The sequence below is a fragment of the Haliotis asinina genome, chromosome 12 (genome assembly GCF_037392515.1).
Source record: "Haliotis asinina isolate JCU_RB_2024 chromosome 12, JCU_Hal_asi_v2, whole genome shotgun sequence".
In the NCBI taxonomy this organism is placed as follows: Eukaryota; Metazoa; Mollusca; class Gastropoda; order Lepetellida; family Haliotidae; genus Haliotis; species Haliotis asinina.
In genome coordinates, this window is record NC_090291.1 from 6,701,415 (window position 1) to 6,727,256 (window position 25,842).

The window sequence follows — 25,842 nt, forward strand, 5'->3', positions numbered from 1 at the left end:
TGACAGTGGCACAAGCCACTACGCCACCGTCCTTGGAACCATCTGTAAATAAGGATTTATAATAGCTATATTTATGTTTTAATTGATTATATTCTTGTTTATGTTGTAATTCGTTAGTTTCTGATTTTTTTTAAATGTAGTTAATGTTACGAATTGCCAAGAAGGAGAAGAAAGAAGACGGGAAGGAGCTATATTATCCAGCTCAATGCCGGCAGCAAAAAGAAGTGGTTTTATTCTTAAACTAAGAGGCGGAACAAGAGAAGATTTGTTATTGTATAAATCCCCATAGAGAGAATTGAAGACACCGTTATATGCTGGATTTGACTCATTCGAATGTAGTTTTGTTACATACTCTAAAGCTAATATTATACGTCGCTGCCTAAGAGATGGTTCATCAGCCTCGAAGTACAGGCTGTCAACAGGGGGAAGTTCGAAAGGAGCCAAGGCAGAGTCTTAGACCTTTATGTTGGACTGAATCTAATAGTTTTAGGTTCTTTTTGCAGACTCCACCATACACAATGGAGCCGTAATCAAGTTTCGAGCGAACCAGTGATCGATACAGGTGTAGGATGCTAGCTTAATCCCCTCCCCCCTTGGAACTAGAAACAACTTTTAATAGACCTAGTTCCTTCAAGGATTTATTTTTTAGGTATCTAATGTGTGGAAGAAAAGTTAAATGGAAGTCAAAAAGTATACTCAAGACCGTGGCCTCCTTTACACCTTTGATGGGAGTGTCATTTAAAAATATTTCAGGGTCTTCATGTGGTTTGTATTTGCGGTAGAAATGAATACAATTAGTTTTGGATTTAGAAAATTTAAAGCCGTTTTCGAGACACCATTTATTTATTTTATTTAAACACAACTGCAGTTGTCGTTTAATAGTATGCAATTTTTTCCACGACAAGAAATATTAAAATCATCCACAAAGAGTGATCCATCAATTGAATCATTCAAAACCTTTGACAGACTGCTAATTTTGATAGTAAAGAGTGTGACAGACAAAATACTCCCTTGTGAGACGCCTTGGTCCTGAGTATAATGGTCACACAGGGTAGAACCCACGCGTACCTGAAATTGTCTGTCAGTCAAAAACTCGGATATAAGTTGAGGCAAACGGCCCCGTAAGCCAAAATCATGTAAATCTTTTTAACATGTCATGCTTTCATGTCGTGTCATAAGCTGTTTCTAAATAAAAAAAGATTGACACTACTTGTTGCTTGTTGATGATGGCATTCTGAACGAATGACTTCAATCGAGTTATATGATCGATGGCACTGTGATTTTTTTACGAAAACCACATTGTATATTTGTGATTTAATCATTTGACTTTAAGTACCAAGTTAATTGGTTATTGACCATACGTTCCATGGTTTTGACCAGCTAGTCAAGAAAATGGAACCATTATTAAACGAATCTATATGGTTACGACCACGTATAGGTATGGGTATAATGATGGCATCACGCCAGGATGGAGGGAATTTACGAGATGTCCAAACGTCATAAAAATATTCAGTAGTGTCTCTAAACAGGATTCAGGTAAGTGTTTCAGGAGTTGATAATGAATGTTATCAGCTCCTGTAGCAGTATCGTGAGATTGTTCAAGAGCAGTATGAAGCTCATGAATAGGAAATGGTTCATTATAATCTTCCCCATTACCTGAATGAAAATTGATTTTGTTCTTTTCCTGCTGTTGTTGATATTTTTGATATTTGGGAACATAATTAGACGAGGAAGAGTGTTTTGCAATATCAGATTTATCTGTTAACAGCTGATCCCCAATTTTGAGATGATGTATGCTTGATTTGGTACCTTTACCGTTTATTCTCTGGATCATGTTCCATACCTTGGACATCGCCGTTCGCGAATTTATGTTCGAAACATATTTTTGCCAAGACTGGCGCTTGTTTTGCTTTTGCTTGTGCGCCTTGCTTTATCATTTAACACTTTATATTTATTTACATTATGCACCATTGGGTGGTGACGGAAATAATGTTCAGCTTTTATCCGTGCTTTCCTAGCTTGTTTACAGTCATTAGTAAACAATGGTTTACGTACGTGTGGATTGATAGAGGACTAAAGGAATAATTCATCGGCTATTTTGTTGAACAAATCAGAGAATAATTGTACTGGATCAGGAACATGAATAAAACGATCAGGAATTAATTTGTATTTGCCAAGTAGTTTCAACAAAGGCCAGTTAGCTTTATTGAAGTTCCATCTTAACGATGCAGGTATACCAGCTGGAGTTGTTGCCTGAATAATGGTTGGAAAATTATCACTGCCACACAGATCATTGTGAACTGAAAATTCGAATTCATTTAAGAGATCTGCATCAGTGAGTGACAAATCAAGAAAAGAATATGTACCTGTACCAGGATGTAAATACGTTTTCGAATTATCGTTGAATATACATTGTTCATTGTTTGAAAGAAAATCTTCTAATATCTTCCCATTTCTGTTTGTATTAGAACTACCCCAAAGTGGATTATGGCCGTTAATGTCACCTATAATGATACATGGCCTAGGGAGCTGGTCATAAATTGAAATTTAGTGTAGAACATGTCTGAAAGAAATAAGGAAAAAAGAAATTAGGTAGACAGCTGGAGGTTAACAAATTTAGTCTCAGGTCGGACATTTTAAACACCAATCAGGTTTCACAGAATCAGATCAGTTCATATGAAGTGTCCTATTACAGACACTGTGAAGATGTACCATTCGTCTTCCCATTGTCTAGCATGTACATGCTCCACCTAAACCGTGAAGATCCGGGTTAGATCCGACAGCAGTCCAGAAGGATTCGAATGGTTGACCAAATGCCATCGTACTTTAGTTGTCGTACTTACACTCACTACAGTTCTGACCAGGTCTGACTTTCGTCCCGCTTTGACGTGGCCACACCCTTTATCACTTTACTGCTTACTAGCGTCTAGACAAGACCTCCGTATGCTCCACTCAATTAGCACGGCGATGTCGGCGACCATGTATATGATAGTGTTTCCTCGGAGATGTCAGCTGAAGTTCGAATGAGCGAGTATATTCCATTAGGCCACACACATTAAATTGATATATTTATTTTATGGGATCATCGGAACCGATATGCATGTCTCACGAATACCTGTACTCACTGGCTAGTGTCAGTATCATTTCATAACATGTTTGTCACTTTTCCCTTGTGGACCGTTCTGTGATATGTTCTGACTAACACTGGAAATTCGTGAAGCTCAAGACGTAGTTTCAGGCGCCATATCACTTTGAAATACAATTTTGTAGTGTATTAACTTGTCGTAAAATGGTATACCTTGATCGGATTTGGCACTGTTTCCATAGTCCTTTACATAAAGAGCATGGCCACCACTAACACAGAACCATGACTGTATACTAATACATTCAGCAGTCATTCGTGAAAGAAGTGATGACAAACGTATGGCAAGTGAAAGGAACACAAACAACCCAAATGTAGTACGTTTTCTTTTGGCTTTTTATATATATATTTTTTAAAACTGAATGTTTTGTAGTCCTTACCGAAGTGATTCATCGTCATCCATTTTGTTTTGGTGAAACCCAATCACTGGTATAAGACCTAGCAGGGTTGTGGTTCGTGGCTAAGGATGTTGTACTGTACGACATCAACGTTTACAAGGACCGATTAAAGTAACTTTTGCAGTCGCACTACTGCAGTCAGTGTAACTGTAGACACTTGTATGTATAATTTTAATAAGTATCATTAGAAGCAAGATAAAATAAAATAACTGTGTAAAATAAATACGCGTGTCTACTGTCACATCCCGTCGCTTACAATATGCGCACAAACCACGGTATCCAAACTCTTAAATACCACGACCAAAGAATGAGACAAAATGACCGTTTTCTCGAGAATTGTGTCGTGCACGTTGACCAGGATTGGAGTGACAGTGTCACGAGGTGGGAAGCCATATGCCACATGCAGAAACGTACCTGCTATTCGGTAAAGAGAAGGAACGTGAAGCATTCACATAGCTCCGATTATTGACTACAAGTGTGAAGAAAATGTCAGGCTTCGCACCATGCATGCCAATATTCAGTACCTCCAGAATAAGAACATTGCAGTTCTTTCAAAAATTTATGCAGCCAATGCCGAAACGATGCTCAGCAGTTTGGGGGCTCATGGCAACCACAAATTATTTTGAAGACAACATCTAACTAGAACGGACGCCTTCACTTATTGAACATTTGTTCAATGCCAAGCGACATTTTACCTTCATGACGGAGATATTGGTGTTATGGATTATGGATACTGCCTTGGCGAACACACCCACACATACACACATGCGCACACACACGCAAACACACACAAACACACATGCATGATATAAGGAAGCTAAGTGAAGACGTTTCTTTCCCACTTTCTTTAATAATATTATTCCTCAGCATGATGCATGACAAACAAGCTTGACACGTGCTTTATAACACTGAGCGCGAGCATATATATAGGCGCCCATGGTACTGAGGCATGATCGATATAAAGCTATCCATGACATCAAGATGCCATGACAGGCAACCATCAAGATGTATTGACACTCTTCTAAATTGTAAACATAGTTATTATCATAAAATACAAATTCCGATCCGAAAATAAAAGTATCACCATGTCTTGAAATAAGACAAAAATATTACTCGATCTGACAATCTGAAAAACGTAATAAATAGACAGACAGTTGGTACCTTGACGTTCTGGGTCGTTCAGGTCACGCCCTCAAACAATGTGTGCCTGTCAATGTAAAGCGTTTACATATCTGCAGACTGTATCAAATGATGCGACACTGTTGATTAGCCATGTAACCAGTTATAACATTGACTTCATCATCTCACATAACACTTCACACGTCTCAGGCTGTTTTATGTACTTAAGGTGATTAATTAAGCCGTATCGTCTCAGACAGAGAGCGCCAATTACTCCCTAAGCACTGTCTGGCGGTGCCTCTCCAGTGAACAGTTGAGTAGAGTCTCCTTACACATCGTCGATGTCATGACGAAGACTAAGCTCTCGGTCCAAATAAACTGACGCCGCTGCTTTAGACAGTGTCCCTTGATTGTCAAACGCCATGGACGACTTGACAACCACAGTGGACATACGACGTCTCCAACTACTTGCAAGATGTAGGAATGTCCTTCTGAACTTTCGTCCCAGTAAACAGTAGAATATAAAATTGGCTGCTGAATTCAACACTTTGGCTATATCACTAATCAGCTCGAACAATATCTTCATTTTAACTCCACATGTGTCATTCAAGCCGACCTCGGAAGGGTCGAATAGCTTACAGAAAGTGTCCTCGAATGCTGGGAATGGATATGCCAGGAAGAATACGGTTGTGACGGCAATGACCGGTAAAGTCAGCCGACGACCATCGTCGGCGGCACTCTTGGAATGACAATTATGGCGAATCATGGTAATTTTTTTAACACATCGTAGTAACAAAATATTGAACACAGTCATTGCCAGCCACGGTAAAACATACATTGCCAGGAGCTGTATATAAACGCTGTAAACTTTTTTGTATACATATTGCTTCCCAAACTCTGACAAATGAGCATTGTTGGTCACAGTGGTATAGGATAGATCCAGTGCAACATAATGAGGAATATTGTACAACAAACACCATAGAAATATTCCCAACGAAATCTTCTTCGCTGATGAAAGAGAAAATATGATGCGAGCTTTGAAGGGCTTAGTGACGGCGACATATCGTTCTATGGTCACTACAAGTGTCATAAAGATTGTTCCGGTTTGAGCAATGTAACTGACGGGGATGAATAACACATAGGTCACTTTATGGATCACAAGGCTTGTGTCGCTGTTACTCTGCAGTTCGGAAACACATTGCCATATGGCGACTATGAGGATGATGTTGTCATAAAGAGCTAGAAGAATGAGAAAGTATGCAGTGCTGCACCACATTCTCTTCCTCTGGAGGACGATGATTGCTAACGTGTTACCAATGAATCCAAGAATCGCGACACAAAGACCTCCAATTCTGAACGATCTGGCATGGGTCAGGACAAAGAATAAGACTTCATAGTCCGCTTGCACAGTTCTGTTGAAGCTAGAAAGGCTATATTGGGAATCATTCACCTCCATGTTTGAACACAGGTTTCAGAAAGATAACAAATCCTAGATCAGCAATCTCAACAACTTTCACATTTGACATCCAGTACACATCCAGCACATTCAGTTTGAAGTACAAGAATCTCCATCCTCAGATAACTAAACGTTCGGATCTGCAAGTGAGGATAGTATTTGGTCCTCCTATTTAACATAGAGCCATCTTCCACTGGACAAAGGTAACAACAGGTGCCCGAAGAGGAGAATAAACCAGGATGATCTTCGGTTGTATTACAAATGAAGTCCAAGACTTTCAGGCATCCTCACGCAAAGCGGTACAACTTTGGCATAGTTACCTGAAATATCCAAACATGTAGTTGTTAAATTGGGACATAAATTCAACAGTATTGACAAGCGTCATACGAGTAACAAACGTAAAGTTCCCATGTCAGCTACCGATTAGAATTGATACACAGTTGAAACATGTTCTGCCGTCTTCAACGTTGCTAAGGAACCCAGTTTTCATGCACAGTTGATTGACATGGCCGAGGTAAAAGCCACTACACAATAATCCGAAAGCATTAAAACCGTTCCGCCTTTAGACATAACAAAACACTGGCAGTCTTTACACAGACTGCTTCTAAATCTCCTAATGAAGGAAGACTGAAAAGGAATACACAAAGGGACGTAAATTCCAATCCGATCAAGCTAAACATTTTTTAATCCTGATGAGGTGCTGTGCTAAAGATTCACGTCTTAAGAGGAAATTTATATTTCTAATACATTCTAATACTCTTGATAATGTAATGATTTTTTATATGGTTCTATGTGCATTACCCATTAGCGGTACTTAAAGGATCGTTGAATCCACTTGCATCGTATTCAGTTCTATTTACAAAAATGGTCTGATGACACTTACCAGTGTTTCAGTTTCTCTACTGCATTAAAATAACGGAAATTACTTAGAACTAAGGGTATTCAGTGGGACAGACGTATGGAAAGAAATGTTACTGCCACAAAATATACAGCTTCATATCTTCACTTTTCTTAAAACAACAATGGAGGCTGAACATGTTATCTTAGAACTTATGAAATGAAATATTGCTGCCACAAAATATATGTCTTCTAGAGACGTCTTTTTTTATGCAATCGACGTTGAAGATTAAATTTTTGCTGAAACAGGTACTTGCCTGTGCAGCTGTAGATGAAACTCTACGTATTTAATAAATCCGCAGTGATGAGTTATGTGCTTTCCACATTCAAAAACAACCTTACATTGGTAAATATATATTGTGCTTTTGTTCCGTGCATGTGCCGTACATCTGTTACGACAAAACCAGCAGATTATCTCACAGTATCTTGAACCTACTTAATGCATAGCAGAGAAACAAATGTAATTAATCACTTAACCAGATAATTGCTGAACATCAACTATCATCCCCATAAATAACATAAACAGCGTCACCTGTTGCTGGAATGTTATGAAAAGAAATACTTAATTCAGCATGTGAACTTTTATATCCCTTAAAACCATTTTAAAACAACATAAATGTTGCTCTTTGCAGTGTGCATGAACTCTTCAACAATGTTGGCCACTGGTGTGGCGGAAAACTTGTACACATGAAAGTTACTATCACTTCCCGTCATGTTTGCCTCTGTCAAGGCTCTGAATGAAAAGATAGATAACATTAAAGTGTATGCATAGTATACATCTCCATAGATCTCGCTCGTAGTCTAAGCATAACAAAGTCAGTATTACCAACGTAACGGTCTAATTGAAAACGTTAAGAGGGTGTAGCCAAGGCTATGTCCTATCTCCTATATTTTGTATTGTTTCAGTCTGTTTACAGGTTTCTTTGAAGGAATACATTCTTTATCTCTCTAACCGCAGGTGCCTTAAAACACGGTAAGTTCTTGTTGTGTGTTGATGAATGTAACGAATAGATATGACTCTAAAAGCGAAATCTCTTTCAAATATGAAAAAAACCCGTCTCTTCAGTTTTGGCGTTATCTCTATTGGCAACATTGACACAAAGAGCAGAACTGGACCAGGTAAGAAAAGAATTCGAACAATGCCTGAGATAGAACTCAAGAAGAAAGCAACAGCACCGAATACTGTTAAATTATCACATTGAGTGTCGTTGAAGAAGAAGAAGAAGAAGGAGGAGGAGGAGGAAAACATATGTTTTATTTAAAAGTGTATAAATTCATGTACAATTTGGATTTGCCTAACCCGTAACATAGTAGGGTTTATTCTTCGTGAGTACACATGGCATCTCTAAGTTTACGATAACAACTTCCAAAGAGATATGACGCCTGGAAGCGAATCCACGTACGACTCCGTAACTGGGATTACCTCCATATCACAACAAAGGTTCGTATTTATTTTTCACTGACAGTGTAGTATCAACAACATATCTTCCTGGATATAAAGCTTTCACAACACACATAAACGAGACCTCTGATAATTATCTCTAGCACTAAAGTAATCCTTATACACATGAGATAATCATTTATATCTTCCACTTTTTACTATGTATGTATGACATTTATTAGCATTTGGTTGTATCCATGATGGTAGCAGATGTGGCGAGTGTTATGGCAATATACATTTCCATGTGTTCACTGTCAATACAATATTCTAACGATTGATGGTGCTCTGTTAGGCATAGCAATAGATCCCATCAAAATACAATAGTGGTAGCAAATATATAACTGCATAATTGGGAAACATCTATAACACAAGGTGTGCTAGTATGTATGTATGTGTGTGTGTGTGTGTGTGTGTGTGTGTGTGTGTGTGTGTGTGTGTGTGTGTGTGTGTGTGTGTGTGTGTGTGTGTATGTATGTATGTATACTTTACCTGTTCAACTATTTCTTCTGCGTTGGACATAGATGCACATTCTTCAAAGATACACATGACACATTCTATACAATGACAGTCATCACTTTGACAACTTATACACAAGGCCATTTTTAAAGACATACATGCTGTCTTGTATGAATTTACGATCATCGTTTTGTCATAAAAATTAGTCAATGAGTTGAGTGTATTTGATGCCGCCTAACATTTTAGCGGCGTAGTACAACCTATTACAGAAACCGGGTAAATCACCTAATTTCTCTTTCTGATCGGGACACATGTTCTGCTCCGTGCTTCAGGCGTACTGGGGAGAAGAGATAAACCGGATCTGGTTTCAAACGTACTCAGTTAGAACTGAAACATATCGGCCTCAATAGCTGATTCCGTTAAGTACAGCATTACACGTTTTGTAAAATGTGAAATACCAGCCATGTCTCTTGTGTATCAACGCTTTTCATTAAACACACCAACTTATACAATACAATCATGTAACAGGCTAGAGAGTATGTACTTCCTGCCCTGGTCTACTTTCTTCACGTAACACAAACCACTAAATGCTTACACCTTAATGTCATAGACAGAACAGAAGAACATTAGGCACCCTGAATTGGTGGCGGTGGTAAACAATATGATGAGGTATTCCTTTCCCGCTAATGCTTTATGACTGAAGTAAACATATATATACACGTGAGTGGGTATAGTTTTACGCCACGTTTTGTCAACATTTCAGCAATATTATGGTGGAAAAGAGCAACGAAATACATTATTATGTCGCCTGTGTTGCTATGGGAACATACCTTCGCATTCAAAGCTGCATAAATAGAGACTACAAAAATGTGTGGCTGTTGAATATGGAAAATATTCCAAAGAGATATTTCTAAAGGTTTTGATTTATTCATGAGGGAAAACGTGTGAATAAATCAAAACTTTGAAATTTCTCGTTGCAATAATTTTCACATTCAACTTTCACGAGTTTATGTGTCTGTTTATTACACACACTGCGGTGAAAGGAAAGGGATACAGGACTGTCACGACTACTTCAAAGATGACCACTTAAAAATATTCAGATGAAAAAATAATACCAATCTGCAGGACACCAAAGTTACATTTTAATCATCCTCAAACCTAATGTTTTGTTTGTCTGAAAACTATTCAATTCAGTCATTATGAATGAGTGAGTGAGTGAGGTTAGTTTTACGCCGCACTCAGCAATATTCCAGCTCTATTTGTAAATAATCGAGTCTGGACCAGACAATCCAGTGATCAAGAACATGAGCATCGATCTGCGCAATGGGGAACCGATGACATGTGTCAGCCAAGTCAGCAAGTCTGACAACCCAATCCCGTTAGTCGCCTTTTACAAGCATAGTCGACTTTTATGGCAAGCATGGGTTGCTGAAGGCCTATTCTACCCCGGGTAGACCGTCACGGGTATCAATCATTATGCTAGAATATTAATTTACGCTATCGAAGTTACAAAGAAACATTTAACATTATAACTATCGTTGATTGGACTAGGTTGATTATACAACATTTGATGGAAGAGTTTCAACTGGTATGTGTGAGTAATAAAGTGCTATACAAATCACATTGTTACGTCGTCCAAAACCATAAAATATTTTTGTCTCACATAAAACCACCGGCCATCTCGGTGTAGCATAGCCTGGAACTAGGGGGCATTGTCCTAAGTATAGTTAACAGCTATAACGTCTATAGTTAGTGGTTGTGGGCGACATATTTGTGCAGCAAAGTGTACCTTGAATGTGGAATAGATTACACGAGGGATTCTGATTCTTAAGTTGATACCACACAACTGGAACACCCATGTCCTCTGACATGAACAATCCATACATAATTTGCCGAACCATGAGTACATTGATAGGATGCTGAGTGGTAACGTACACTCTTTTTAGGAGAACGGCCGTCAGTGGTAATATACTGTAACAATAACTAATTATTGGCGACAATACGTTTGGGGCGTTTAAAAGTAACTAGGTCTAAGGGAATCTAATGAAACAGAAAACATTGACAACGCGGACGGTGGCAAAGGTTCCATAGAACCGATCAAATTTGGTTTTCATACAACGTGCTGTAACAATGGAAGAATTAGAAAACAAAACAAAACAAAAAAACCCACCCCTCCACCCCCACCCCCCAAAAAAATTAAATTAAATAAAAACAAAAACGAATAAAAAACCCAAAAAACAAAAATAGCCCCCAAACAAAAAAACAACAACAAAAAACAAACCAAAATAACAAAAACAAAAAACAAAGACAACAAAGACCTTGAACCATCGTGAACTTGGGTTCCATTCCACGATGTTCTCTTGTCATCTTATCTCATCTTAGTACCCCTGTAATGACTACTGTCCAAGTGCACCATTGCACACAATCGAGACGCTGGCTGTAAAAGTGATTGGTTTTGAGGTTAGAGCTGAGAAGTGACGTACTAAGAATGTTTTGATATGCATGCACTATCAGCGATGTCCGTGACAGCATGCTTGCACGTTGACAAGATAGGTGATAATGAAGAACACTATTTGTTATCTGGCAATTCAGGAGGGAATATCACTTTCCTTTTATTTAAATGAATAAATATTTCCTAAATCTCTTCGACTTGGGCAGATTGGAGATGAAATGCGCATGCTGTGGATCACTGGATTGTCTGGTGAACACTCCATTACCTACAAACCGCCTCCATATAGCGGGAATATTGTTGAGTGTGGCGTTGAAAAAAAAGCAAGTCAAGTTGATTTAGACCTTCAAACTGATTTCTTCCGACTGTTTCCTGCCACCGCTAGACAGATATTTAGGTTATAGCGCTGCTGACTCATAAATTGTATCTTGAACGTGACGTTGAACCCAGTTCCATATCAAAACTTAAGATACCAGCACAACTGGATCAAAAAGTGTACCACCACCAAAGTGATAAACATGCGAGTGCCACATACAATCCATTAACCCATTACTTTTGTTATTATTATAGCACACACATACACACCTATAGATAGATAGATAGATAGATAGATAGATAGGTAGATAGATAGGTAGAGAGGTAGGTAGGTAGGTAGGCAGGTAAAAGACGCACAAAGCTACACCCACCCCACATTATTCAACGTGTACGGTTACTACTGGAACGAAAAAGACGTCCAGCGTGACATTACATCCACGCACTGATAAATTTAGAATTGATTTTGTATCGGAATACAAGTAACTGAATCATGTTTTATAGCGCGGATGATGAGGACATTGTCAGACACACTCATTCCATTCCGTTAGTGTCCACATCGTTTTTATCATGAAGTTCCGTTTTGGCATTTCGCGAACTTCCCTGCTGCCATTGTCGGTACAATTGTGGTAGCATGTGTTGTACTAATAAAGTTATCATTTACGTCACTGAGATACTATTTCAAAATGTACGACAAGTAAATGTTGCTATTTTCAAACTGGGAAGTATTTTAATTGTATCTTTTAACCATGAAACTAGTTTCTGTCTACATCTAACCTGCACCAGGAGTGACAGTTTCAGTGGAGGCGTTGATACCGGAATTGCAAGACACTTGGAAAAGCTGGAGATTGAGACAAAAGGTACGGACTTAAACTGTGCACTAATCAGAATACACTTAGGTGCATGTTCTGTAGACATGACACTTTGAACAATTTTGCTCCGGACGAAAATAGAGAAGCTTTCAATTAGACATACATAATTTAAAAGAGTAAAATTCATTTATGTACCTCAAACTATCAAACCATTTATCATATCCAAATGAAATTTGATATGCGGGACATATATGACAAAACAATATTGGCAATAGAATCCAGTCTTTCCAAATCAGTCCCCCGAGATATTGCATTGCATGATAACTGATATAAAACACACTGTATAGTTAAACTTTTACATGTGACTTAATATATCGGAGATGTAAATTCTGGTGTGATATATCTATGACGAATGTAACAAACCTTTGCTGGTCACCATTAAGTAGATCTGTGAGCTGGTCGATGACCTGTGGGTCATTGAATCCGACAATGGTCACACGTTATGCACATGCTGCAAACATATAGAGTGAATATTGCACATTTCAGAGTTTAAAGGCAACAGAATACCAAAGAAAACTCATACTATGCATCTATTGTTAAGTGTCTTCTTAACTCCAGACTCTCGGCGGTTCAGTTACTTCAGGAATAGACAATGCAGCGTCTGACATCTTGATGACACAAATGCTTCACCTGCAGCAAGGTGACTGATGATTGCATGATGAGATGTATATACTGTAATAACATGTCCTAACAGCTCAGATATCTCAGCCAGGGACGTAATACACTATTCTGCATCCTTTTAACTTGTTTGGTGTAATTTACCCGGTGCAGGGTTTGGACAACAGCGGATGCAGTCTGTCTGAACAGAGCCCTTATGGCCACGATTCCTGGTACCTAAACTGACGGTCGTGTTGTACAATAAAGGTCACTGTATCGTAAACATCTTTAAACATTTTAAGTCAACTCGAGTATGCCTATCAACACTTTTCAAGTCTACAACTTAATGAACTCAAGTCGACACAAATTGAAAACGCAGTGTAGTTATCTGTAAAATGTATTCGCTCAAGGCCCTGTCGTTGAATAAATGACGTGTGGGTGAGTGAATCTAGTTTGTATACGCACAAGTCTTGAAGTTAATCCAGGGAACGAATTCATCAAGTGGGTCAAAGAATCTGATCATGACGTCAACTGATGCTTTACCCACAAGCCTAACGCACAACCACCTGCAACAAAACATCACATTCTTCCAGAATAAACAAAATAAGCCACCACTTTGGCCTAATTAATAGTCGTCATAGATGCCCACCCAGTCAGTTGCTGCCATTCTGGAGCGAATAGTTGACAGTGGAAATTACAAAGGGAAAAGAGACGGCTATGTTATTTTAACTTCAGATGTCCCCGTCTCTAGCGACAAGTGTAATGATGAACCAGAATCACGACCAGTAGTGTAATAAAAGAGACATGTAATTGCACATTACACGGAAATAGCTATTAAAGATGTAATGTCCATATCCTCATTTTGTTTCGTCAGCTTGTCTACGAGTGAACATTCTACATATGGAATCATATCCGGAAGATCAATCCTTTGGAGTCGCACAAGTTGAAGATCAGTTGCACAAGTTGAGCAGCCATCGAACATGCTCTTTCTTTCAAAGAGCATCACGTGACCTTTGCTCAAATTTGTAAATCAATGTTAAATTAATCAAAAATCTGCAAAACGTCCAGAGTGTTTTAAGAAGAATATTTAGAGTATGTTTCAATAACATTATGGGAAGCACGTCGCTAATTTGATGTGTGCCATATGTGTCTGGTATTGAACTCTTATCTTCTCATGTGTTTGGGTGAGTGTCACTGCTGAGAAGGATACAGTCACCGTTACCCTCATCGACCTGATACCATTACTGTTTGCTCGTGCCTTATGTTTAAGAATCGAAGTCGAAAGATATACTTTGAACAGAGATGAAAGGGGTGTAGAAGGAAACGTTTATGTTGTATACAAACTATGAACCTGTGGTTTAACTAGTACAATGGAAAGATTCGCAAGGGGACTGTGCACTGATTTGGAGAGCTAAATCTATCGTGAGCGGCAAATGCTGACGTTTGGTCAGAATATGCCTTTTTGGAACACCTGGTGTCACCACTGCGATTGGTGATCCATGATACACATTAAGCCGAATGGAATCCGTGGATAATAAACTGCCGTGAATAAACAAATGTACCTCCACACACCACGTTTAACAACGTTGTCGATGTTTAGGGATTATTTTGTTATACTTTAAAAAGCTCGAAAAGTCGTAACATTGAACAAATGGTAGGTTAGCTGGTAAGAAGGAGTTCAGGTTAGCTCGCTCGCTTATGCGATTATGAGACATGTAGGGGCATTTTGTAATAGATTGGATATTTATATAGCGCACATATCCACGCACTAGTGAATGCTCAAGGCCCTGGTATTTTTCCCTCCATCACCGGATGTCAATCTCAACAGCACATCGTATTTCAATCTCAACTCCCTGGGGAGTATACAACTCTTGCTGCCACTAGGCGCACCGAGTTTATTGTGGCTCTCTCATCCTACCGAGGTACCCAATTGACAGCTGGGTGGACTGGGACACCTAGTCACAGCACTTTGTCCAAGTTTACTGCACGTTGCTGTACCTGCAACTAGGTGTATGCACGTGTTTATGTGGCCACCATCTGGTCATATACCAACGGATTCGTGGGTTCTTTTCAGTGCACAGGGTTGTGTACTGTACACTAGGGGTTGTGACAACACTGAAAGAGTCTGCACACAAAGTTGACTCCAAGGTTTTTACACCCGGTCACAGGTGGGCTCGATCCCGAAACCTCAACCTCTCTGGATCACTAGCCTGGCGCCTTAGCCAGCTCGCCCACCATGCCCCTGGAATACTCAGAAGCATTATTAAAATCACAAATGGAATCTTGAATTCATAAACCTCATTGAAAAGTGTTTAGTCTAGTAAAACAAGCAACAAAACAGATAACGAAAATAATATCAAGTTTGCTTTTTTGTTTTTATATACGCAAGTGAAATGACTACATCTTGCACCGAGCTTAATTACTGGCTGAAGCCACCAGCTTATAGGGTGGTAGATGTGTATAGATGATAAAGGGAGCTGATAGGAGGTTAGAGCATGAGATTATATTGTCTGCAGTGAGAAAGTTGATCAGTCGACAAAATGACTTAATATGCTTTGTGCATAAGCCATAATCAAAATATTTCCGTATAGCTCGGTCGTATTGTGAAGCTCGGTAATCATCACATGAAACATCAACCGGAAGAGCTGCTTCTGTTCAACTTTACGCAAGCATTATCATTCTCTCTTCTCATCAGTCGCATGTAGCGTTAAACAAGGGGACTGCAGGAAAGAGGTGACAGAGGGGAAACTGGTGGTTAACGATCGGCTCAAATGTTCATTGCTTATAGGGTGATATACGTGGAGCAAATTCGTTAACACCCACCGTGTGATCGATTGCAAACAGATATGTGTACGCCCTTGATTTGACACCTGAGGATAACAATCACTGGTGTGTTCTTTGGAAATCTTGACCTCGCTGCAGCACTCAACAAATCTGTGACACCACTTCTTATTCCATACACTGATTATAAAGCTACCATTAGATCTTCTATCTGTGATGTGATACAAATGAAGTGGGACACCCAAGTAGGCATACATAAATTACATGAAATAAAACCTTATATTGGTTATAGCTACTTGGGACAGTCCAGATTTGAAGAGGTCATCATGCGGTGATGTCGTATTGGCCATACGAGATATATTTATGAATACTTATTGAAAGGTGAGGATCATCCCTTGTGATGAAATAATCATGGTCAAGCATGTCTTGCTTGACTGTGGCGAATATTCCATCACAAAATATAAATATTTCAAATCACGAACTATGGGATTAAAAGGAACTACTATCATTTTAGTACCATAAGTTGTCGTTTAATTCTCGCATTTTTAAAAGACTTAGATTTGATAACAGATTTGTAAATAGATAAATATTTTATGATTGGAAGTTTAAATCGATAGCTAAGATTGTTAGTGGCTGTATCCTCGAGGGGTGTTGAAGTACTGTAAAATTATTGTCCTCCTCAGAGGGTACGTAAGTCCACCAACTTTCAAAGTAAATTCAAACTCTCCGCTACTTTAATCACAGTACACATGTCCTTTTAAATGTATGGCTAGATGTGCCTAAATTGCTAACGACTGTGGGCATGGTGTAAATCCAGCTAGGGTCCATGCAGGTAGCAAAACTAATGTAAGTCCCCATGGTCCCTAGTGTAGTGATCTACCTTCGTTGTTGGCAATCTATAGCCCATTTTTATATTGTATTGTCCACTATAGTTTTAGATTCAATTGCTAGTCTTAAATGGATATCTGTGATATATATTAGTGGTTTTACTGTTCGTTCTTTGTCAACAGGGTTTTAGTTCCTTATATTTCTTCATTCTACAATATCATTATTACTTGTTCTCGTCGAGATATGGCTGCAATATTGCCGATGTGACGATAAATATTACCTCAATCACTCACTCTTTGGAAATCTAGACTAAGCCAATGTTGTAAGCAATGGAATAGCTAACTTAATGGATGATTGCTAACACCAGTCTGCAGTTATATCAGTATTATCTTTCAAGACATAATGACCAGGTGACGGGGCTACCACCTACCTTACTGGGGCCCATGTGGAGAACCACGCTACCACCTACCTTACTGGGGCACATGTGGAGAACCACGCTACCACCTACCTTACTGGAGCACATGTGGAGACACAGACTACCACACAACTTACTTTCTTCCTCTACCAGGTAACATGGTTACCTCCTATCTCATTGAGGCATATGTGGAGAACCGGGCTACTACATAAGTTATAGAGGCACATGTGGAGAGGCAGGCTAACACCTACCTTACTGGGGCACATGTGGAGAACCTGGCTACCACCTCTTCCTTAGTCTGGTGCAAGTGGACAACCGGGCTACCTTCTACCTTTCCGGAACACATGCGGTGTGGTGGTTATACAATATTCATTACTATAAGGTCAGACTTCATACACGGGAGACAGCTCAGAGGAAGATAATGAGTGCTTCACGTTGGCAATATAAGGGGAAATGAGCAGAAAGACCAGAAAGTGGTGCCTCCATGGGGATCGGGTGTGTTCCATCCTTTGCTGATCTGTTTCTGTGACCAGATAGAATAGAAGGTAACTGTGAATACATTGATGATCCGATACCGTTCCATGGCTGTGACAGTAACCACAATATTGACTTCTAGCTTGATCACTGTACAAACAATAGAGGTCATTTTGGAATTGGCGGCCGGTTTGAAAATGCCAGAAGGCGTGATATCAATATATTTAGAATCCCTGTGACAGGAGCCTTCATTTGATGTATCACATGGCATAATTATTGACAAAATACCCGTTTGTATAATCATTTTACTCACTTTGGCGGTCATCTTAAAATTGCCGGCCATTTTGAAAGTGCCACAAGTTCTGAAACTTTCCTGAAAAATTCAGCTTTCTATTATTTTCCAGCTTAGTAACCACTATATTGACTTCCAGCTGTTACCTCTATGAACTGTATTAGGTTCAGCTTTTATGGTTACATTTAACAGTTCATTTACGTACAGTTAATGACGAACTTTTTTCCAAAGATTGGTAAACGAGCTTTACTCGAGTGTTACCAAAGTGTGTTACTAAAGGTATGATGGGGTCCATTACATAGTTGATCATTTTACATTTGTTGTATTCACCTTGTCGTTTTCAGAGGAGTTTGTGTGTTGCTTTGCGTAAAAGCTAATCCTAATCATATATGTATATGATTAAACCCAGTGAACGGTAAAGTTGTCAGTTTTGCTACGTTTGATACATTGACAACTGATCAGTAAAACCTTCAGTGTTAATCGAATAACGATATAGTGTTTTTCTTTATTGATCTGTGCGCAAAGAACTGATTTCGTATCAGTTGGATGAGTGCTAACAGTTTAGCGCATGTAACTGAAAACAGAAAGTTGCATGTTACACACAACATAACCATATCATATAAAACTCAATCACAGATTCACGTTGATCCTACAACGCCCATCAACCAGCTGTGTTACTATAGCAAACAGACGGAGTCATGCACAAGCCTGATAATGGCACTGCTCCCTTCACCGAACCGCATCCGTCCATTTCCTATTAGCAGCAGAATGAAAACAAAGTGTCAATACAAAATGTCGATACAATACTCAATTTACACCATGACTTGTTCGCGAATGTTTGTTCACGAGAGTGTTAAATGCTGTACGTTCATATCTCGTTAATGTCACTATAGTATAAGTGCCTATATCGCCCAACACTACTTCTGGTAATTACAAGCACTACAGACACCATCGTCTAGGTAATTAAAGTGGATCACGAATGACAGTAGGTACTGACATTTCTTTCACATCTAGACCAATAATCAGCGAATGTTCACAATCCCTGTCACATGACTATTGATGGTAGCTGTTTTTATCACAATCTATCGACCGGAAGGACTTTTGGTGGTCAGGATCTAAATCTGTCTCAGTAAACACACACACTAGCTTTAGTTGCACAATGACTATTCTACTTGGAGGAGCAGATCCTGATCCTATGATATTTGACAAATAAAGGTATGTAATGTCGCAGAGTGAAATACGTTCTTCAACAAAAAGAAACATATTATTAAGTTTTACAGACATTGTTTTCTCGATAAGATTCGGCGTCAAAAGCAAGACTTTTTTCTTAAGATTTTGAATGTCTTTCAGACTCCTTTGATAAAAGTTACAAATGATACGTTTAAGACACGAATCAATGCTAGATGTTATATCTAAGCCATCTATGGCTCCTCAATTCACTGTGGAGAGTTGCGATCAGCAGATGCCAAGAAACAGGTGACAGTGCGTTTTCCCATTGATTCGTCCTCCTGATATTTCTAGGTTTGTCAGTACCCTATGGCCGTATCACCTCAGGGCTATATCCCATGGCAAGCCGATCCGTTACATGATGTGTGATCAAAGCAAGATTTTTCATCAGTGGTCCAACATCCATATGCATATGTATTGCACTGGCGCAGTATGTTTGTCCAGAGCATGTGCACTTAACTCTCTCCTGATATTGTCGGTGTAGAAACGAAACCAATAACATATTTTATACAGTGAACATGCACCACGATCATCATTTCAGATGACAGAATCACGCCATTCTACGAGCCATCATTCGGTACGTCGTGTGGGTTTCTATGTTGGTCCGGATGGGTTGCTAGCGTAGTTATGCATGTCCACCTACGAAGGGGCAGGATAAGCTCACCTTTCGCAAACATGCGACTAATGTGCCATCGCCAAGAGACAGTAATGTTCTAGATATTGTCGGCCACATCGAGGCCTCTTGAAATGATGGAGCAGAGATTTAGAAAGTGTAACAGTAAGTTGAATGTGCGACACTAGTTGCATGTGTTCCTTCCTGGGAGAGAATCACATGAAGTTCGAGAAGTTGAGAGAAAAGACGATGTTATCTCCCATTTTAATGCACGATTGCGATATCACAGCAGCATCTTTGATCATTTATCTCAATGTAGTGATCCTGTGTTTTCAAAGGTTTCGGACCATCTTCACGTAACATGATCGACATGTAGATCCGATCGCATCTGAGTATAAATTCATCCATGGCCATGTAAATTCACTGCTGCAGTTTGCCCTAGTGCTGACCCGCTGTTTAAAGAGCAGATATCTGGGGAATAAGTGTGAGAATTTAACAACATGATGTTCTGTCACATTATCCTCGTCCATTTGCATATTTATGTTTTGGTCTCGGTGTTATTCTGAAAGATACAGCAGCGTCCTACCAGGGTGTAGAAACGGTGTCTGTGAAAATAGTGCAGCAGATTGCCAATTGTCTGCCATTTGGTGGTGCCGAGGAGCAGACGGTTGTTTTGGGTAGCTGTTTGTTTCTTTGAGTTTTCGGCCCCATGACAAAATATACCGACCGTCTGGAAGAACAACGAAAGTCCAAACAAATATTAATTGTTGAATTTAGAGGTCTATGTTCCAAACAAACACATCAGCATGTTGTCTTGGCTTCCATTCGACGCTCATTAAATGTTAAGTGTTAAGTGCTGAGAGTCCTCGGATGGTGGACCGTGTGTGACATATTGAATCCGGAGAGCATCTAGGACTCTGGCCCTGCCCCGCAACGATACACATGAGATACATGTGGTCTCCCCTTAGAAAGATGAGTTTGTTCAAAGTTGCCTCTGTTCACCCAGCAGAAAATAATGGATACCTGTTGGGATGAGTCATGTGGCTTTAACCATCTAGCGCAAAGAAGGCAGCTTGGGTTATTTAATGTGCCCTATTTACTTACAATAAGTAAACTGGCGCACTAAGTGAATGACGTGGTTGAAATGTCTTTACACTTGTGCAGTAACATGTGAAGTACCATACGACAAGCTGTTGCAGGAAATGTTGCTTTGCGCTGGAATGTCTGTTCACAAACAGGGGAATATTGTACTGGATTGAAAACAAGATTCCTGCTGCAATATTCTATCATCATCTCACAGTGTCGCGTCTCACAAAATCCTACAGCGACACCGTAAGTCGAACTGGGGGCTGCATGTGTTTATGAATCACTTTAAGATAGTGATGATATCCAGTCTTCGATGAAATGAACTAGGCAGCTAAGGAAATATTAAACGAAGACGAGAAATGAAAATGACGAATGTGAATTTTACGAAGAAGATAATCTCAGTTCTATAAATGATTTATTTGTTGTTGCCATGGAAACGTTTGCATTGCTTTAGGTTCTGATAAAGATGTCAGATGTCTTCGACATCTATTTTATGGTTCAGGTGACATTTCCCGGCTAATAAATCCGCATCGGCATTTGGAAAGATGTCTCATAATTCAAGTGAAACCTCCCCCGGAGGCGGTTTGTCAATGTAATTGTATCATGTTTAAAGTTAGCGGACTTAAGCTCTCTAAAATCTCGTATCATGATTCGGTTCTGACGCCATTACAGAGGTGTGTAAAACCCCAGGGCTATTTGGCATTAAGTAACGGGAGCAGTTGTCTGATTGGCTTTGAAACTCTTGTTTACTCCACTACTGTTCCAGTTTAAACACATATGTGTCCTCTGTCCTGAAAGCAACTCTGCATCGGCATCAATTGCAATGAAGACACAATGAATGAGTTGATGACAACCTCGAAAATTTCAGACTTAATAATTAATGCCCAATAATTTTCGCATTCCATCAATGGCGCCGTGCGTCGATGAATAATTGGATGATTGTAAGTTCAAATACCCGATTCTGACTTTTCGTTTACCAGCCGCATTTCCTTCCTCTTGTGTTTTGATGAAGTGGTAAACAGCAGGTCCTTGTGTCATTATGGCAGGAGTGGTAGGGTCGCATAGTAAAAGCATCCGTTCTTCACCCCAAGGACAATGTTTGAAATAACTGAATTGTATAAAACCTACGTCAAGGTTCGCCCTAGGACATATTCCAGGAATATGTCTCCCCTTCCTTCCTATTTGATAGACACGGCGTCACCTTAATGACCCTAGAAGACCAAAGGTGCTCGCAACGCAGCAAGCGTTTGGACATTCGTTATCATGTAGAACCAGATCCAAAACAAGAATTCATGATTCTGGTTTGTGTCTTCCTTGTATGGTAACACTGCGTCACACACGTGTCAATATGATGCCTCAGAGTGATCTCCGGTATCTGTACATGATGTTCAATCATCCGAAAGGAGTCAGAACAGAAAGATGTATGTCCGGAATACACCCTTTCCGGATATTGCTTCCTCGGATAATTGTGTGGCGCCTGAAAATGATCTAAGACGAGGGTATGAGTTCTTCTTGTTCAGTTATTATCGTCTCGATAAACTAGGGACGAACACGAGAATCCCACAAAGTATACACAGTTATGAATACATCCTGTGAAGACCCGATTTTAAAGAGAACACTGGAACTTAACGTTATTTTGTTTGCACTTATGTTACTCTCTACGTTCTAGATCATCATATAAGTTGATTGTTTTGTTTGTTTCTCCTTCAAAGACGCAAACATCTTCACAAGAACACTAATACTGTAACTTAACGTTATTGGTCAGTGAAATCCCATACTTCAGGGTGATTTCTAGCTTCCTCCATTATGGTTGCTTTCATTTTGTCAAATATTTTGTTTGCACTTATATTACTCTCTACGTTCCAGATCATCATATAAGTTGATTGTTTTGTTTGTTTGCTCTCCAAGGACGCACACGTCAATATTCCAGCTATAATGCAGGGGTCTGCGAATAATCAAGACTGGACAAGACGACCTAGTGATCAACAGCATGACCATCAATCTACGATAAGGCAAGCGAGTCCTACCACCCCATCCAACGAGTCGCCTTCAACGACAAGCATAACGAGCATATCTTCACAAAAAGCATGATCACGTTTTTATGTATTTTTTTTTCAATTTAGCTGTTAGATAATATTTAGCTGTTAATAATATTATGAACAGCCATGGTCAGCATTTGAAACAAAGAAAGAAAAACGTCATCATTGAATTGTGTGTTTGTGTTCCTAATAGGATGTGATAACATTTTCCCTCGACTTTGTTTCAAATGTGTTAAGGAAAACAAGTGAATGGTTTCATGTTTTATACCTTAGCTAAATGACCAGATCGCGATCCAGTACCCGCAATGGGGGGGCATTCTGTCTGTGAACGGAAGTTTTCAAATATTCATGATAGAAAAGAGTGGCGAGTTATAAATGGTTACACTGATAAGACATTAATCTGTCGGCTGACTACACCATATATATATATATTTATTCTCGGTCACGCCGTGGAAGCCCCTGCGACCAATCTCTTTTGTCATTTCCTCTCCACGCTTCATTTGATTCATTAAACAAATGTACCTAAAGACAGAGGCTGTGCGTGCAGTAACCATCCTACAAATGCCGGAAAATTTGCTACATGGACTTGCGTCCCTTGTAAGCATTAGAATCCGAAGATCGTATGTTTGAATTCTGCATTTCTCTGAATATGAAACATTGTACCATTGTAATTTGGTTTCATCAAACTTGCAAACGTCTAACATTGTCTGAATCATTTTATATCAACAAATCACATTTCTTCAATGTGGCATATCCCTGCTCATTCACTCATTGAGTCAACAATCGGTTACCATGCTCAAAAAATCAGCCTCAAATTTCAAATGGGAAACCATACTTGAAGCTAACATTAATGAATCAGAATGGGGAACATACAACCTTATTCCATTTAGATGTACACAGAGTAAAGAACTGAGATGGTCTCAAATGAAAATTATTAACAATATCTTAGGCATTATCATCACTCATTCACTCATTCAATCAACAAACGTTTCAACAAATTTCCAATGAGAAACCATCTAACATTAATGAATCAGATTGGAGAACATACAACATTATGCCAGTTAGATATACAGAATTAAGATGGTTCCAAATCAAAATTATTAAGCATATCTTAGGCACAAAGTGTTATCAACATAAAATAAAAGTCAGTGACTAATTCCTGGGTAACTATTGTAAAACTTCCAATGAAATTATTTTACACCTTTTTCGGACTGTAATTTGATAAATAGACTTTGGAAGAAGTGGCTCATGTCTGATGTTGGAATAGTAATTAAACTTACCCCAGAACCCATACGGTTTGAATTAAACGAAGATCGAAATGTTCCTTTGAATGAAATTGTGCTTCTCATTAAACACACAATCTTCGCAGCGGTAAATATTGAATAATACCAGATCAAACGCATCTGCTACAAACGCTATTATGTCTTATAATTTAGCACCTTGACATACTGGTAAATACATGTCAGCATCTCTTAAATTCAGCCCTTCAAATTCTCTTGAAAATATCAAGAGCATGCAATTTTTATCTAGTTGATTACAACTTGTAACAACAAGATCGAGTTGATCCCTTTACTATAATTTGGTCCTTACTAAACATACAGTCTTTCGCAACCAAAAATATGGAATAATACCAGATTAAAAGAATATCTTTAGAATCTGCTACAAACACTATTTTGTCTGATTACGTAGCACCTTCAGATACCAAGAAATACATATCAAGACATACCGGTAAATACATATCGGCATCTCTTGAATTGAGCCCTTCATATTCAAGAGCATGCGATTTTGTAACAGTTCTGTACTTTGAAAAACCCCAACAAAATACGATTGCAATAAAAAAGACAAAACTATTGCACAAAATTGCATTGAACGTCCGATAACTCACGCTGATTGTTCAGAAACGATATACAAACACGCAGTGAATGCTTTGGATGTGTGCATCGTGATTTTGCTCTCAAACAGGCACTGGAGTGGCACAGACTAAAGTTCCATTTGAAGGTCACGTAAAGCCAGAGATCCACTGTGCGATTCCCACTGCATCATAAGCATGCCCATTTGTGATGACACCAGGTGTTCACGAGTACCATTATGTTGTTGGCATGTACAGGAAATTGTCCTGCATCTGTTTAAACACACGCTTCACGTCTGCCATTGCAAGATCATGTTGTCAATGGATTTATTCCCTCGCAATCACAGTTACAGGAAAGGATTATTCCTCAGACAAATAGAAATACCCTCTCAGATATAGTTCATAGAATAGCTGTGCTTGACTAGAGGCATAGTCATGTATCAAGCGTCTTTCATCATTTCAACAACATGACGGGCTAAGTTGTGACTAGAACTCTCTCGTCCATGGTTAATCGATGGTCTACACGTCTATCTACACGTCTACCAATGATTTGGGGACAAGCAATCAAACTCACAGACAAAATAGTTTGCTAAGTGGTATGAAGAGAGACCTGTCATAATGACAAACGTTTCACACTTTTCTTTCTTGGACAATTCTGGCAGACATTTTCTCCTTTACTAACATTAGAAATGAACTATTTGAGTCTGGACGTGCGAAGTTGTTCGTGTATGGCATAACAGAGCTGGCTGCACATCTTGACACTGATTCGTGCATGCATGCTTATGGTGGAATTTGCCTCTTTGTATGTCTTATACACTTGCTATATAAAGATTACTGCAAAACATATTACGCCAATACGCGTCTTCTTAGGTGCGACAGTTAAAAGTAACTTGTAGTTGTGCAAGGCGTTCACTGGCCTTCTATATCTGTTCAGTCTGAACATCGTAAGGCTCAACAAAGTCAACACCTACGACGTTGTATCACAAACCTGCATCAACTAACGGTGTCTATAGAGAAGCTGTAACAATGTAATAAAGACCTACATCGCCCATAAAGCCCTCACTCAAGACATGCTGCATTTATCACTTCTCTTTTTCGC

General features: G+C 39.2%; 1 protein-coding gene across 1 annotated transcript in view; it reads right to left on the minus strand.

Annotated features, from left to right (window-relative positions):
- Window positions 1-4,382: 4,382 nt before the first annotated feature.
- LOC137258328 (FMRFamide receptor-like) overlaps window positions 4,383-25,842 on the minus strand; it is a 44,944-nt gene continuing 23,484 nt past the window's right edge. Inside the window, exon 2 of the mRNA XM_067795962.1 lies at window positions 4,383-6,435. Coding sequence (XP_067652063.1) covers window positions 4,988-6,115 — 1,128 coding nt within the window. The 5' untranslated portion in view covers window positions 6,116-6,435 and the 3' untranslated portion in view covers window positions 4,383-4,987. The remainder of the gene's footprint in view (window positions 6,436-25,842) is intronic.